Genomic DNA, 15,998 nt, shown 5'->3' on the forward strand with positions numbered 1-15,998 from the left:
CAGGGAACCTGGGGGGGGGGCGGGGGGGGCAGGGGGAGCGGCCAGGGAGGGGTGATGTCACAACATGGTGGATTTCCCCCCCTGCTGGAGAAGAGCCTCCACAGCAGCACTCATCAGCAAAGTTCAGGGCCAAGGGCCTTGGGGGAGAAGACCCAGCAGACACGCTGCTAGAAGCCTGCCTCTGACCAGCCAGTACCTGCTCCCTGTCCACCCTCAGCCCCACCTGTCCCTCGCCTCCTGCTTGGCCGGTGTCCCCGTAGAGCTGTGGCCTCTCCAGGGGTCACGGTAAGGCTCTAGCGCATCCCAAAGGTTTGATCTGAGGCGTGCAGCTGGAAACAGGAGAGGTAGGGAAATTCCACCCCCCAGGTAGGAGCCGCAAGCCACAAAGACCTGGACTCTCCCGTGGCTGCTTGTGCACGACTGTGTGAGTGAGACAGCCAGGGGGCTGGGAAGGGAACACTCAGGGCAGAAGACCGTTCTCAAAGGGCGATGTCAAAACCATTTTGTTTTAGAGTTTGTTCTCATTAATGTGTTTTTCAAATATCGCCGTCGTTGGAGATGAGGCAGGGGCCCAGCATGGGGATGGAGCAGCCTCGGGCAGCAGGTTACCACTGAGCAGGGTGTCCACGCGGTTCAGGGACACCTATGTGTGGGCCTCGGCCTGCCCGCCAGCTCCGCGTCTCTCTGTGAGGGGCCCCGGGGTCCCGGCAGGGTCGGACCTCTGGGTGCTAACAGACCCCCGGGCCGTGTTGTCCGTGGCAGGGCTGGAAGTGTGCCAGTTCTCTCGGGACGCCTCGGTGGCTGAAGCGTGGCTGATCGCCCAGGAGCCCTACCTGGCCAGCCGGGACTTTGGCCACACGGTGGACAGTGTGGAAAAGCTCATCAAGAGGCACGAGGCTTTTGAGAAATCCACGGCGGGCTGGGCAGAGCGCTTCGCCGCCCTGGAGAAGCCCACCACGGTGAGCAGGGAGGCTCGGGGCGGTGGGCAGCCGCGCCTTGGGGGTTCCTCAAGTCCAGAAGTCTTCGGCGGTTACTGGGGACCCGCGGACAGTGCAAAGGCCGGGCAAGGCGGGAGAGTGGGAAGGAAACAGGAGTGGGAGAAAGTACTGACTTTTGAACCCAAAAGACAGAAGGGGCTAAATTCCCAAAGGAACGAACACCAGGTGTGTCGGGTATAGGGAGCCTCTTTGGAGGAAGGTTGTCTGAGAGCAGGCTCCCCTCTGTGGCTGCTCTGACCTGACACCCACCCGCGGCCTTTGCCTCCCCTAGCTTGAGCTCAAAGAACACCAGACCCCGGAGAGAACTGACGAGGAGACTGGGTGAGTGCGGGGAGGACCTGGCTGGAGGCCTCTGCTGAGAGGGGTGGAGGAGGGGGAGGGAAGGGTCCTTCTAATCAGAAACCGCCCCCGGATGCCTTGACAATCCACATGTGACCTCTCACACCTGGGCCGCTAGTCAGAGAAATACAGAGTGTCTGGAGCTTAAAGACAGAGAAGAGGTTTTGTTCCCCTCCAATCCTGGGTGGCCTGAAGGCCTCGTGCAGGAAGAAACTGGGCGGAGGGCAGTGGCCGCTGCACCATTGCCCCCCTGCTCTGGGAACCAGCTGAACACGTGTCCCGGAGGCCGTGCTGCACGGAGCCATGGCATTTCTGAAGCATCTGCCTGACCTTTCAGGCTGAGGCAGATTGAACAGCTCCTTGCTAAGTGTCTGCCAGGCTGCTGACTTGGCTTGTGTTCTCTGGGGACGGGGTGGGAAGCCAGGCCTTGGAGGTAGTCTCTGGCCTCTGAAAGGTGTTTGTTTCTAAAGCGGGACTGTGTCTTCCATAGGCCTCAAGAGGAGGAAGGCGAGACAGCAGGGGAGGCTCCCCGAGGTCCCCACCGAGCAGCCACCGAGAGAACATCCCCGGTCAGTTCCCTGTCCCATTTGTCTAGTTCCTGGGAGTCGTTGCTGCCAGAGCCCCCTCATCCCGACTAGGCTCAGCTGGGGCAGGAGGCCAGGGTGGGCACACACTGCCCCTACCCCCCAGACTCCTTCAATCAGTCTTCCTTGTTTACTTAGCTTTTCTGAGTTCCTAGAATAATTCCTTCGCCCTTCAACCAAGAAGAAACTGACATGCCAGCCCACTGACATGACTCTCTTAGTTTGGTTTTATCTGGTCTAATAAATTTTACTATATAAATACATTACCATCTACATCAGGGGGAACAGTCTATACAGGCAGGAATGATTCCTTTGTATACACTGTCCTTTTACCCATTTTTCCCTCTAACCATCCTTAACTCTACCCTCTACACCACTCCCCACCCCCCCACAAATATACTCACAATGGACCATTTGGTCTTCCTGCCCCGGCCATGGCATTTGGGGCAGGGAAGTGGGCATACCCACCCTCTAGCAGGTTCCTTCCTCCTAAGCAGAGCCCCCTCTCCCTTTGCACTTTCCTGGCCCGAGGCTTGTGGGTCAGTCAGTTGGAGATAGAGCTGGCTCTGAGGCAAGAACAGACTTGATGGAGCCCTTCAGGAGTGAGGGAGAGCCCCAGGGCTTCTGGGTCACAGGCCTCCAACTTGTAGAAAAGGAGGACGCGTGGGGGAGGTGAGGGAGGGATGCAAACACTCCTGCTGCCAGAGGCCTGGCAGATGGCTTCAGGACCTGGCCTGGAATAGATCCTTTAGCTAAAAGGACCCAGGAGGTCTATGCAGGAAGTCTGGGAGGCTGTGATCCAGGTTTTGGGGAAATGTCCTGGGAGCAGCTGACTGAGAAGAAAGCAAGAATCCAGCATGTGCCTTGCATGGCTTTGCCACTGCATGTCCACCACCTCTCCAGGTGCCCAGGTGAGCTTGCCTGAACCTTTAGGAGTTCTTGGTGGAAATTTCTGGTACACCAGCCACCCCAGAAAAATGCACAACACTGAGCATTTCCTGTGCAGAATCCCTGTCAGGTATAGAGTTCAGCCCTTCCCACCCTTCTGAGACACACACACACACACACACACATACACACTCTCTCAACTCTCACACTCTGAGCTCCCTCTAACACCTCCAGCCGGCCAGAGGTGTCCTGAGCTGCACCAGCCCTTCATGTCCAGCAGAGGGCACTCCTGGGCTCCCGCTGGAGGGTCTCTCCCAGGACTTCCCTCTGAAGATCCCATCGGCGCATGTGGGAGTCTCTGGTGGACTTTTTCACAGGAACAGCCCCCACTGGAAGGAGAGAGACCTCTGGGGGCTGGCATGGACTGTGGACACGGGGGCTGGGACATGCCACCTGCGCTTCAGCTGTGCATCCCTGTGTGTCTGCGTGTGGTGGTGGCCCGGGTCTATGGGTTCTTTTGTGACCACCTGCGCGATCCATCCATTGTCTGTGTCGTGTACGTCTGTGCAATGTAATTACATGTGCATCAGAGCCTCCTCCATCCACTGCCTGAATGTCGCTGGATTTGGGGGGAGTATAACCTGCTTGGACCTGAGCGTCTCTGGAAGGAAGGAGGGAGCCCACATTTGAGACCCTTCCCAGAGAGCCGGCCACCCCACCAGATGAGGAAACTGGCCTGTGCCCGGTACCAGGAAGAAACCGGATGGCGAATCAAATGAACACCAGGCCTGAGGCCTCATGGAAACAGATTTCCTGCTGCTTCTCCTTTCCGAGCCCTTTGTTGAGTTTTCATGAGGATCCATGGGACTCCGAGGGAGGGTGGGATACCCCATTGGTCTTTGATATGAGAAGAGAGGAGAATGGGTCACATGCAGGGTTCAAAACCTTTCCAGAAACCTCAGGCCTCTCCCAGGAAGGCGGCTGTCTGCTGAGCCTTCTCTCTGGGGTAGGCCTGGGTCCAGTGGCTCTCCTGATGTCCCATGTGTGGTCTGGTGTCGGTGCCCTATAGGATAGATCCGTGTTGTGTCTGGTCTGGTGTCGGTGCCCTATAGGATAGATCCGTGCGCTGTGGCCTCACGTGAAAACCATCACTAGTGCATGCCGGCTTCCTGCATGGGAGTGGACCAGGCACCTGAATCCCTGTGTAGACTGCTGCACAGCACACGGTGGCCACCCTGCCAGCCCCACCTGGTCCTCCCCTTCCCGTGTGTGTGCACGCACACATGTATGCACACGCAGAGACTGGAGTACCATTCCACGCATTCAGCTTTTCTTCAAGCACATCCATTGCCTCTATCACCTCTTACCTTTCCACATTAGAGCATGTTCTAATAAAAACAAAACAAAAACCAATCCATTATACGGGTAAGTGTGTAAGAGTGCATGAGACCAAGCAGAAGAAGCAAGGTTTCACAAATGGCAACATTCCTGGAGTGGAAGTCAGGACATTGGGTTCTAGTCCTTAATTGTAGAGACTTCGTGCATGATTTTAGGCAAACCCCCTAATCCTCCTGGGTCTCCCTGCCCTCATAAAGCTCTGTCTGTGGGATTACAGAAAGTCCAGAACATTCCTGTATGTGAACAATGTACCTAGATAAAGGGAGGGTTGGGAGAGACTGGTTTCCCCACTTTTGTCTCGTTCTCAACTCTGAGATACCTGGTTCTGTGGTCAGGTGCCAGCTGGTGTGAGGCTGGAGATGAGAAAGAGGTGGCAAGGGGCCAGGGTGTTTCCTTTGTCTGGGGACGAGAGGAAGGCAGGGTTGGACCTCTGCTCCTGCCAAGGCCAGTGCCCTGAAGGTGGTCCTGGGGTCCCAGGCTGGGGCCGGGCAGCGGGCTGAGCCGTCCCCCTTCCTCTCAGCCCCCCCACCCTCCACCTTATGTGCCCCCCTCCATCCTGGGTGCAGCTCTGGGGAGGGCTTGAGGGTCCTGCTAAGAGTCCTCATCTTCTAGGCTCTGAGTGCCCCCAGAATCCTCAGTGTAACATTTGCGATGACATGCTGATTGCTGAGATGCTGAGGTTGATTTCCTGGAGAAGCAATGGTATTGCAGAGGATCCGAGTCAACCCAGGCTTAGGGGCCCCCAGCCAACGGCTGCGGAACCTCTTCTGTGCACTGTGCCTGTTTCCTGGCCGCGGGTGGGAAGCAGGCCCTGCTCTAGGAACTCTCCCAATGGGGCTGCTGTGACGACGAGAGGGATACCCCCGAGAGGGATTGGTGCTGCGAGGGGCTGTGACAAGAAAGAGTCTGCCTTCGGGGTTCCCTGTTTGGGGCAGTCGTGCCCCGTCTGCCTCCAAGCCTCAAGGCTATATTCCTCTGTGGTGCAGGGATTCTGGGGTGAGGCTGCTCTGGAAAGCCGCTGCCTGGGTGCCTGTCTTTATCAGGCCTTCATCAGGTTGTCAGGAAAAACTCTCTTACCCAAGAGCAGCTCGCAGATGTCACTCTTCCCGTGACCTTCCAAGACCGCCTGCAGCTGGCCTCCCCGAGAGAGGACTGGGCATCTCCTTAGGAATGCACAGGAGTCGAGACTCCAGGTCCCTTGCCTCTCCCTTCCAGCGTCTTAGCGGTTGATGTGGCTTCAGGGAAATAACTGGCACTTGAGAATGTGAGGGATGGTGCCCCAGGGCTGAGCAGGCGCTGGGTTGCAGCAGGTCACCTTTTAGCCAGTGGCAGGCTGGCTCCAGTTGCTGTCACTCCCTTGGCAACTCCCCCCAGCAGGCAGCCTAGGGCTCTAATCAGCAGCCAGAGGCCTGGCTCTGACGTTCTTGGAGGGAAGGGATGTGGGTGTGCAGGCAGCAGCTGTGTTTCTTCTTGCCTGAGCGCGCTTTCCCCATCCTCCCTCCCCTCCCCCTGTGAGGCTGAACTGAGCTGCTGATTCATGCGTTTTACAGTGAAGGCAAATGGTGTGTTTGTCCATAATGAGCAGACCCAGCCTGGAAAGAACGTCAGTTTTCCTGTGAACCTGGGCGTGTCTCTCTCCCCAGGATGCCTGAATCAGCGTGGCAGGGCTGTGTGTCTGCCTACAGTCTGGCACCACGCCCTGGCACTCCAGGCTCCGTGGAGAAGCTGGCTGTAGGTTCTTTGTGGACATCTGTCCGCCGCTCGGTGCACCCAGCTCTCTGTGCTATGGTCGGACATGACCTTCCTGGCCCCACTGCTCAAAGGCGACTCCTAAGTTCATCTTCCAATCTGTGTTTTAGAGCATCCCCGAAACTGAGGAACCCAGGATGGGACTCAGTTAACATGGCAGGCATCTCAGAAACGAGGCTTGAAGCTGCCAGCTTGACTGCTGGGTGTCAGATCTGGATCGGGGAGAGTCAGTGTCTTCTCTTTTGAGTCTTTCTGAGTGGCTGGCTCAGAGTCGCCAAGACGTCCAGCTCCTCCAGGGCAGGGACCCGAAGAGCCCACACTGGTGGTGGGAATGGCAAAGACAGCTCCAGAGGAAGAGTCGTTCTCTCTCCCCCGGGATGGCCGTGGACCAGGTCTGCACACTCCCCTCTCCTTGCCCCGTCACTTTACGTGGTGGCTTTCTGCTCTGTGTCCCCTCCTGTTGTCTTCCCTGGTTCCCAGTGGTCATCTCGGACAGACAGCTGGCCCCTGGGACACAGTGCTGATACCCTCCGCTGCCTGTCTCGCTCCTCATGAGAGCCCCTTACCACCCCTGCCACCAACCTGGAGGACCCCTCACTGCTCCAGCCTCAGCTCCTCCCATGCTCTTTCCTCTGTTCAGCAATGACGTCTCTGTTCACCCTAAGTTCCCATCTCTTCATCTCTTTGGCTGCTCTGAACTCAACCAACCATCTCTTTTTCTTCTCTTGCAAACAACTGTCTTCTGAACAACCTTCCCATCACAGCCTTCTCACCCAGAGGATGAGAGCCCAGACCTCAGACAGTGGGGGAGGGAAAAAGTTCTCGGCTGCAGAAGTGGCCAGCTTCCCCCACCCCACCGTCTCACAGGGCTATTTGGTTACCTAAAGTATTCAACAGTAGATCTTGTCTGGCCTCAAGCCCCTCTTCTGGCCCTTTCCAAGGTGGCCGTGACACGATCACACTGCCTCAGCCAATCAGCCACGTGTCTTACCTAAGCCGGCCTCATTCCCCTTTAGACCACGAGCCCCATCGGATAGGCTCTTTTCTCTGGAGCAATAGTACCACCACCGTCTTCTCCTGCAGCAGGATTTAGTAAGAAGAGCACAGGGTTTGGGACCAGAGAGATTTGCATCCTCAGACTCCCACTCACTAGCTGTGTGACTGTGGGCAAGTTACTCATTTTCCCTGACCCTCAGTTTCCCTCATCTGTAAAATAGGGGTAGTGATACTTGCCTCGCAGAAGGGTGTGAGGATAGAAAACGAGAATATAGGTAGAATACCTAGCAGGTGATTGTGTTCGTTTTTCCCTTCATTTTTTTCTCACTGCAGTCCTTCATCTCTTAAGAGAAACAACCTCCATACGAATTCTAACATCCATCGCCAACACCCTCCCAAACCAATCTTCCCGGAGTGCCCTTCCCTGGAAGCCCTCTACATACACACACACTAGGCTCAGTCCTTGCTGTGAGGTAGGCAGGTAAGACCATTGCACGGCTAAAGTCACACAGTCTCGGGGGTGCATGCTCTTGCCCTCGTTCTCATTAATCAGCATTTCCTTTAGAGAGAAGCTCACTTGTGTTTCCTTGTTTGTTGATGTGTCTGGGTTCACTGAGCATCTTCTAGAACCTCCCAAAGACCCCGTGGTCGCACCCCTCGTTATTTTTCTCCCTGGAGCTGGAGTTAGTTGTCTGTGTGCTGTTCCCCCCCGCGCGCGCGCCACCTGCTGGCTTGGCCTGGAAGTACACCTTCAACACCTTTAGTCCAAGTAAGAAATGTACCCATCCTGCCCCTCTTCCCTTCATCTTCTTGAACCTCCTTTGGGGAAGAGGCATCTATCTGCCTGCTTCCCCCCAGCCAAGTCAGTTTCCTAACAAGGCAGGACCCTAAAAAGTCAAGCTTACAAGACTCTGATGTGGCCATGCCCTTCCCTTCAGGGGCTCAGGCCTCTCCCTGCTTGACTACAATCCTGTGAGATCCTAAAAGGCTCTCCTATCTGTGCCCTTTCCTCCCCTGATGTTCCCCCCAGCATCCAATGCTGCCTGTCCCCTACCCTCCTCTGACATCGTGATCCCAGCAGCCAGCGCACACACCTACCTCAGACGTGTCCCACCCACCCACCTGTCACCCAGACCCTCAAATCAGAGAACAGAAGCTCCATGCTTATTCCAGGCCCCATCCCTGGGCCATTCTCCCTCCTTCTGTAACACCCACTTATGGTCTAAACTCTCCAGCAGCCCCAACCTGACGCCCAGAGTTTCTTCCAAGTAGCTGGATCCTCTTTTTTTCAGAGTGTCCCCCAGCTCCTCTGAGTGATTGCTATTGCTCTAGGCTGGGTTACCCCTCAGCAGTGTAGGTGTAATCTCTGCATCTTCCTGATGACCCAAGGGCTAAAGCAGCTGGCCTTCTGCCTTATATCACGGAGGATAGAAGGGAGTCTTGGATCATCTTAGCTATCCAGGGCCTTTTGGCAGAACCTACCTGTCCCTAGAGCCAACGAGTAGCCAGCATCCCCTCCTGGTGCTCTGCTGTCCAGATCTCTCTGCCTGTCGGGCAAGGCAGAATCTCTATCAGAGCATGGTATGGTTCCAGGGGCAGCAGGAGAACTGCCCCCTCAACCCCCATCTCTCTTAGAAGCTGGTGCAAAGCCTATTTACCCCAGGGGCCTATAAAAGGAGGGCCCTTTTGCCCAAACCATGCCCCCATCTTTCTCCTGTGTGTCCCTTCCCCTAACCCAGGAGGGAGAGAAGCCCTGCCAGCCCTGGGCCTGGGAGGGGAGCAGCTGCCACCAGACCCCTCCACCTCCCACCCTCATTCTTGACTCCCTCTCCTCAGGCCTTGGCCTCCAGGGGAGAGGGGAGAGAGTGTGTTTTAAATTTCTCCACATGAACAGTCAAGAGAACAGAAGAAATCTTTGCATACATTGCAAAACCCCCATTTCCCAAAGCCCACTCATGACCTGGCCATTTAACTTTTGATCACACTGGCCATGGCCTCTGACTGGCCCTGACAGGGAACATGGGTCAGGCATCCATTGGGAAGAAACAGAAGAAAGGTGAGATTAAATTGGGAGGCAGTCCTGGAAAAATTCTGTTTTCAGAGGAGAGTTCCCCCCCGAAAGGAAGGAGCACGGAAGTGAAAAGTATAGGAAGAAAATATGGACACACGGGGCTCTAGTAAAACCAGTCCCAGGAGGGGAGAGGCTGGGTGAGAGGGGTGAACATGGTTGTGAGGGTCTGCTGGGCTTTCCTCCCAGCATCTGCAACGCATCTTCCCTGAGCCCCCCAGAGCAGGTGTGGGGAGGGCCTGGCCCATCACCAGAAGCAGCACAGCCAGCTGGAGAGATAGAGGATGAAAGGCTTCACTACCTCCCCAACAGTTATGCCCAAGTCAGAGGGTTGGCCTGACTGGGTCCATAGAAGGACCCCAAATGCAGGCTCCCAGATCCAACCCTGCCACTCCTGCCCTTCCTCCCTGCTGGAGGAGGATGCAGGCAGGGCTTTACAGCCTTCAGATCCTTGTGGTCAATTCTGGCTCATTGCTGACACTCAAAGATATAAACACTGCCAGATGCATAAAGATGGGCATGGCCCAGCCACAACTCTCAAGGGACTCTAAGCCAGAAAAAGATGAGAACTCTAAAGATGTGGTAAAAACTCAGGCCTGTCCAATTCTGGAGTGCATGCTCTTAATTGCCTCTGGTATCTATTAGCTGTGTGACCTTTGGTAAGTCACTTAACCTCTCTGAGCACAGGTTTTCTCATAGATTAAAGGTGTTAGACTAGGGTAGTGTTTTCAAACTTTTCCAGCCATATTATCCTTTCTATAAATGAGATCTTAGGGAACCCCAACCTAACTTTATTGAACAGCCCTAATTTGATGGGATACAGCCATGACCAGCTTTACCTTTCTTCCAGTCACTGCCTTCAGACATCTCCGTTGAGCCTCCGCTTCCCATTCCTTAGTGCCAGCTCAGGCAGGCCTTGGTCACTTTTAGCTGTTAAAAAGTCTAACCAGTCTGTTTCCGTTTGAAGCTTCAACCTGATGTCCAGTATGGTGCCAATATCCTCTCATTCTCCATTTCTCTATTTTGCCTTTGCCCCAAGGTCTGAAGGACCCACAATGGGGAGCACAGGGTCTGCTGTTTCCTGGCTCCTCCCCAGCACTCTCCTGGGTCTCCATCTTCAGTTGGGACAGGGAGTAGAAAAGGGGGCAGTGTCTCTTTACTGCCTGGGTTGGCTCTGGTCCTCTTGGGCTGTCAATGCCCTTGGTCCTTCAGGTGTCCAGATACCACCTGCTTGGGGGCCTACAAGACCCTTCCCACCTGGTGCCGTAAGGTCTCCAGCAGTCAGGCCTCTGAGACAGGGTTCTGGCCACATGTCTCAAGCTAGGGTGGCCTTCCTTGGTTCTGGGCACATAGGAGACCCACCCATTCTTGCCCCAGCCGGCATTCTTGCGCTGCACTCGGAGGCTGGCTGCCCCTTGCTGCCGCAATCTGTCCTGCCCTCTCTCCTGCTGCGGTGGCACAGAGGCGGATCAGCAAGGCCTCTGAATAAGGGTGTACGCAGCTGGGGAATAAGAGGTCTACTTCCCCTTCTCATGAGCACCTGACATACCAGTACATGGCTCCACTGGAGGCCCCTCACTTGGCTTGGGCAGGGGCTGGGAGGATCCCGCCCTCCACGGGGAGGAGCAGGGAGGTAAAAGCCGCGGACTTACCCTGGAGCAGTGACTCCTTAGGTGGTGATTCTCCACCCCTGCAGCACATTCGAGGGCATGAAAAGCTTGATTAAGAAATTCCAGTGTGCTGACCCCACTCCAGGCTAGTTAACTCAGCATCTTGAGGATGGGTCCCGGCATCCTTTGTTAAAGCGCCCGAGGTGATTGTAAAAGGCAGCCAGGGTTAGGAACCACTGCCCTACTCCAACAAATCCCCACCAAACGACAGGGGCAGGACCTGGGGAGCAGGTCACGGTCCTGCACCATGACCCGGCAAGGTCTGGGTCTCCCTTTAGAAGGTGGTGGGGGAGGCTTAGGGCCTGGTGCCCTTAGCTTTGGGGTTTTAGACACAAGTGGAAGGAAGGTAACAGAAGGGTTCCCATACAACATCCTACCACAAACGTTCTTCTGTCCTGTCTTAGCAGCAGAACCCTTTCTTCATTTGAAGTCTTGGCAGAGCCCACGCATGACTCAGTAGGAGCTGGAGTCTGTCTGAAGCAGGGGTGGGCCCCGGAGCCGGGCATCGAGCAGCATCGGAAACCCCCTGGATGAGCCCCTTCAGCTCACTCTAAGAACCTTCTGTTCCTATGTTAGATTGGAGAGGGGGAGAGTGGGAATGGAGCCAGAGACATGGGCACAGTCTAGGCAAGCAGGCCAGGTGGAAAGCCACAGCAGGTTGAGGGAGGGCCAGGGTGGGCCAGGAAGGGCCCAGGAGAGAGGAACCAGACTCAGGTGGGGCCTGCTGACCTCCCAGTTCTGCTGAGAGCAGCCACCCCCGGCTCTGAACCCTCAGCAAGGTGTGCTCCTCCCATATGCCCCTGAGCAGGGGGAAGAAGAGAGGCAGTGGGCCCAGGACCTGCAGCCGCCACTGCCGCCAGGGCAGCACAAGGAAGAGCAGGAGGAGAAATCCAGCACAGATGAGAGGCCCACCACAGAGCCCCTCTTTAAGGTCCTGGACACGCCTCTGAGCGAGGGTGATGAGCCTACAACGCTGCCGGCCCAGGTGGACCACGGGCACAGCGTGCAGATGGAGGGCTACTTGGGCCGCAAGCACGACCTGGAGGGGCCCAACAAGAAGGCGTCCAACAGGTGTGTGGGGGAGGGCCGCGGGGTAGGAGGGGTGGGCAGCTCCCAGGGACTTCAACAGAGCAACATGGGTATGCTTGTGGGAGAGGGTGCCCTCTGCCTCTAGTCTGAGAGCTCCTGGGCATCCTCTGGGACAGCCCGGGGGCTGCTTGGCATGATGGGAAAAGCCTGTCTTCCGTTGTGGTCCTGAGTTCAAATCCTATGACCCTGTACTAGTTACTCAGCCTCTCACTTGTAAAATGGGGATGACGGGGGCAGCCAGCCTCTTCAGTGCAGATGCCATGCCTGGCACAGAGCAGGAACTCGGTGAACACTAGCTGTTATTATCCCAGGGCGGGGTAACAGGTAGGCCTTGGCACTAACAACACATCCTTGACCAAGTCCCACTTTTTACCCAATCTGGGCCCCAGTTTCCCCAGCTATAAAATAGGAGAGGAGAAAGAGTTGCTATGGTCCCTCCTAGCAACCATAAGACCCTGAGGAATTCATTCAGAGGCTGTGTCGTTTCCTGAACCTGAGACAGTCATGTCCTTGGGTGTGGTCTACCCAGGGATGCCTAGACCCAAAGTCTCTGGAGGCTCCTGCCTTCAGGTAGCAGTCCAGGGTCCCAGAGAAACAGGACAGCATCAAGAGGTTGAAGCCAGCCACATTCCCAGGGCCAACTGGCAGCATACAGAGAGAGCCCGGCCTGGGGGACACGCCAAAGTTAATTCAAGTTCCAAAAATGAAATTGGGGGCCCAGCCAACCTGAAGAGGTTTATTGCTTATATGGAGAGTCTGCAGGGAAAGGGAAACTAGCATTTATAAAGTACCTACTGTGTGCCAGGCATTATATTAGGACTGATAATAGCTTCTCAAACCTCCTATGATATTGAGGTTTCCATTTTCCAGATGGGGAAACAGTCTCAGAGAGGTTAAATCCTTTGTCCATTTACTCCAAGACCAGCTCCTCCTTTGCAACTGCCTTACTTGGGCTACAAGCTCAGAGAAGGTGGTGAGGGCCAGAGGAAAGATCTCTGAGCTGGGGTCAGAAATCTGGGCTTTGTGGAATGGCTCTGCAGCCAGCTTTGTACAGGTCCGGTTCTCTTTGACCTTTCAATCCTTCCTCCCTATGGGCCCTGCTAGTTCTCCACTTTTCTGCCCTCAGAAGGGAGGGAGGAGGAAAGGAAGAAGAGGAGGAAGAAAAGCTTAATGTTTCTCAGTACTCATCACTGTGAAAGGGCAACATGTTCCCCATTTGTCAGGGAAGGAGCTCAGGTGAGCCCACACATGAACCCATGAGCCTGCTGTTCTCAACAAACATTTCAGCTGAGATGAGCCTTGATTTACACAAATACATTTCTTTAAAAAGTGCTAGTACAGTATACCGGGCATATATCATCAACAAAACAAAATATCACTACCAGCAAAACAAAACCCTGCTCTGTTCACGTTACAGTTCGGTAGTGAGACTCAAATATGCTGGTGGCTATGGAAATGCTTTGAAAAGTTGTTTATACTATTGGTCTTAGACTCAATAATTCTACTTCTAGAAATATATCTCAAGGTAAGATGAGAGTTACAGGCAAGGATGTTTATCATATTGCTATTTAAATCATGGATAAAATTTCCAGTATTAAAAGATCCATCAATAAAGGGATTATTTATATATGTGATAGGATACCATATAACTATTCAAAATTATTTTCAAGAAATATTTGAGAATTCAAATATTTGAGGATGGGGAAATACTCATGATATAGTGTTAAAATTAAAAGCAGGACAGAAAATTGAATATACAGTATAATCCAATTTTGGCTATATATGTGAATAGAAAAAAGACTAGAAGGAAATACATCAAATGTTAACAATAGTTAACTTTTGGTAGTAGAATTATGTGCAGATGATTTTTATTTACAATTATTTTAACAGTAAAATGTATTACTATTGATCAGGGTAAAATTGGTATAATTAATAAAAATGGTAAAGCTATGGGAACTGATTATAGAGATGCTGTATCAGGACTGTAGGTGACCTGCCTCTCTGTACCCTCACAGGTCCTGGAACAACCTGTACTGTGTGCTTAGGAATAGCGAGCTGACTTTCTACAAGGATGCCAAGAACCTGGCCTTGGGGGTGCCCTACCATGGGGAGGAGCCCCTGGCCCTGAGACATGCCATCTGTGAGATTGCTGCCAGCTACAAGAAGAAGAAGCACGTCTTCAAGCTGAGGTGAGGCCCCGCCTGTCCACTGCCCCTTCCCTGGTTTGGCATAAGTGGCTGGACAGGGGCCCACTCTTTGGGACCAGCTTCAGGCCTGAGTTGCCCCTTGAGGGATTTTTCAAATCAGAGAGGCTGGTGGTCCTGATTTTTGCCTCTCTCAGAAGGTGCTGTGCTGCCTGACAGGGTTCTGGTCATGGGAAAGCTCAGGGGGCTGGGGGATCAGATCCAGAGGTGGCCACGCAGGAAACCCTCTGTCCTCCTAGGCTGAGCAATGGCAGCGAGTGGCTTTTCCACGGCAAGGATGAGGTAAGTGCAGGGCTGCCTAGCCCAGACCCCCACCAACAAAGGGGCAGGTGGAAGGGACGCCGCTTGACAACTCAAGGCTCCCTCGGAAGGGGTTGTCCTAGAGGCACCCCGTCCTTTGCGGGACCCTGACCCTCCTGCCCTGTAGGAGGAGATGCTGTCCTGGCTGCGGGGCGTGAGCACCGCCATCAACGAGTCCCAGAGCATCCGTGTCAAGGCACAGAGCCTGCCCCTACCCTCCATCACCGGCCCCGACGCCAGCCTCGGCAAGAAAGACAAGGAGAAGAGATTCAGCTTCTTCCCCAAAAAGAAGTAGCGTCTCGGGCACCCTGCGGGTGATGCCAGTGCGTCGGGACGAGCGGGGACGAGCGCTGCCCTCCTCGGCCGCATCTTCCTCCCGCCCACGGCCTGGCCGCCGCTGCCTGCCGCCTGCCTGCTCCGAGCCTCCGGCCGGGCCCCGGGCCCCGCTGCACTGCAATAGCTGCCTTCGCGCCACTGCCCGGCCCGGCCCGGCCCACGCCTGCCTCCGCGCCCTCTGCCCGCAGCCCCGGCGCCCCGCACACGGCGAGCGCGGGCTCCAGGGACGGGGCCTCCGGGGCTGCGGGCAGGAGACGGTTTTCGAGGCCCACGCCCGCCTATCCCCGCCCCCCTCCCGGGCTGCGGGGCGCCAGCCCGTCGCCCCCATTCAAACATAAGCTGGAGAAGAAGGCTGATGGGGTTCCTCCGACGCTGCCCACTCCCAAAGCAAGGCTTGCTTGGGGTCGCCTCCTTCCTGCTCAGTCGCCGCCAGGGAAAGGGAAAGGGAAGAGGACACCGGAAATGCCCGACCTGCCCCTTCGGGGCGTGAGGAAGGAGGCTTCAGGTAGCTGTGGGCCAGGGGCTGCTGGGGACTGCGGGACTCGACGGCCTCCTCCCCACTGGGCTTCCTCAGGACGGGGACTCTCACCTCAGGGGCCGCCGCATCCCCTCCTTGCCCCTCCTCCCACCGAAAGAGGGGGGGCACCCTGCAAGATGGATGGGTCCTAAGTGCCAAGGGGCTCCCGCGGCCTCCGGCACCCCTTGCTGCCACCCCTGATGGTGGCAGCGAGGACCAGGAAGCTCTCAAGCCAGCCCTCTTTTAAAACTACAGTTAGAGTTTAGGGCTCAGCCCAGAAGGAGGTAGACAGGTCTCCACACTGCCCAAGGCACTGCCTCTCCACTCTGGGGTCCTCCCGCGCTCCCAGTAGCTGCCAAACCAGCAACATTCCACTCAGACCCAGGGCCCTTAAGGGAGAGAGCACAGGTCCCCAGGTACAAGAGGGACACCGCAATGCCTGGAGTAGAGCATCCCAAAGCCAAATACCCCATGCGTTCTGTCTGCAGCAGGCACCACCTGAGGGTGCTGGCTGGACCGACAGCAAATTTCATGACCCGTCACCCTGGGGTGGCAAATGTGGCCACACCTGGGTATTTATTACGACCCACGTAACCACCCCAGACGGCTGGGACAAATGCTGGGGCCAAAGCCATTAAGGTGTGGCAGGCACCCTTGCTTAGCTCCTCCGGAAGGTCCTGGCCTTGAGTCGGGGCCACATGCGTATCTACCCCACAATCCCAAGCACAGCCAAAAGGGGCCCTGCAACCTCTGTATCCCCAGGGATAGCTTTCCCTGTGCTGCTGAGGTCAGACTTCCAGACAGAAGAGACCACTAGTTCCACAGGGATTTTTCTCTGCCACTCTCTGAAAGCAATACAGCT

At 55.5% G+C, this 15,998-nt stretch overlaps 1 protein-coding gene across 2 annotated transcripts in view; it reads left to right on the forward strand.

Annotated features, from left to right (window-relative positions):
- The window catches only part of SPTB (spectrin beta, erythrocytic), a 125,310-nt gene extending 110,524 nt beyond the window's left edge, over positions 1-14,786 (forward strand). For both annotated transcript variants that reach the window (XM_067028321.1, XM_059059047.2), the window contains 7 exons: positions 763-959; positions 1,270-1,319; positions 1,828-1,906; positions 11,499-11,761; positions 13,795-13,968; positions 14,223-14,265; positions 14,411-14,786. In XM_067028321.1, the coding sequence (XP_066884422.1) occupies positions 763-959; positions 1,270-1,319; positions 1,828-1,906; positions 11,499-11,761; positions 13,795-13,968; positions 14,223-14,265; positions 14,411-14,578 (974 nt within the window). In that variant the 3' untranslated portion in view covers positions 14,579-14,786. The remainder of the gene's footprint in view (positions 1-762; positions 960-1,269; positions 1,320-1,827; positions 1,907-11,498; positions 11,762-13,794; positions 13,969-14,222; positions 14,266-14,410) is intronic.
- Positions 14,787-15,998: the final 1,212 nt, after the last annotated feature.

The sequence above is a fragment of the Kogia breviceps genome, chromosome 3, assembly GCF_026419965.1.
Source record: "Kogia breviceps isolate mKogBre1 chromosome 3, mKogBre1 haplotype 1, whole genome shotgun sequence".
NCBI classification, from domain to species: Eukaryota; Metazoa; Chordata; class Mammalia; order Artiodactyla; family Physeteridae; genus Kogia; species Kogia breviceps.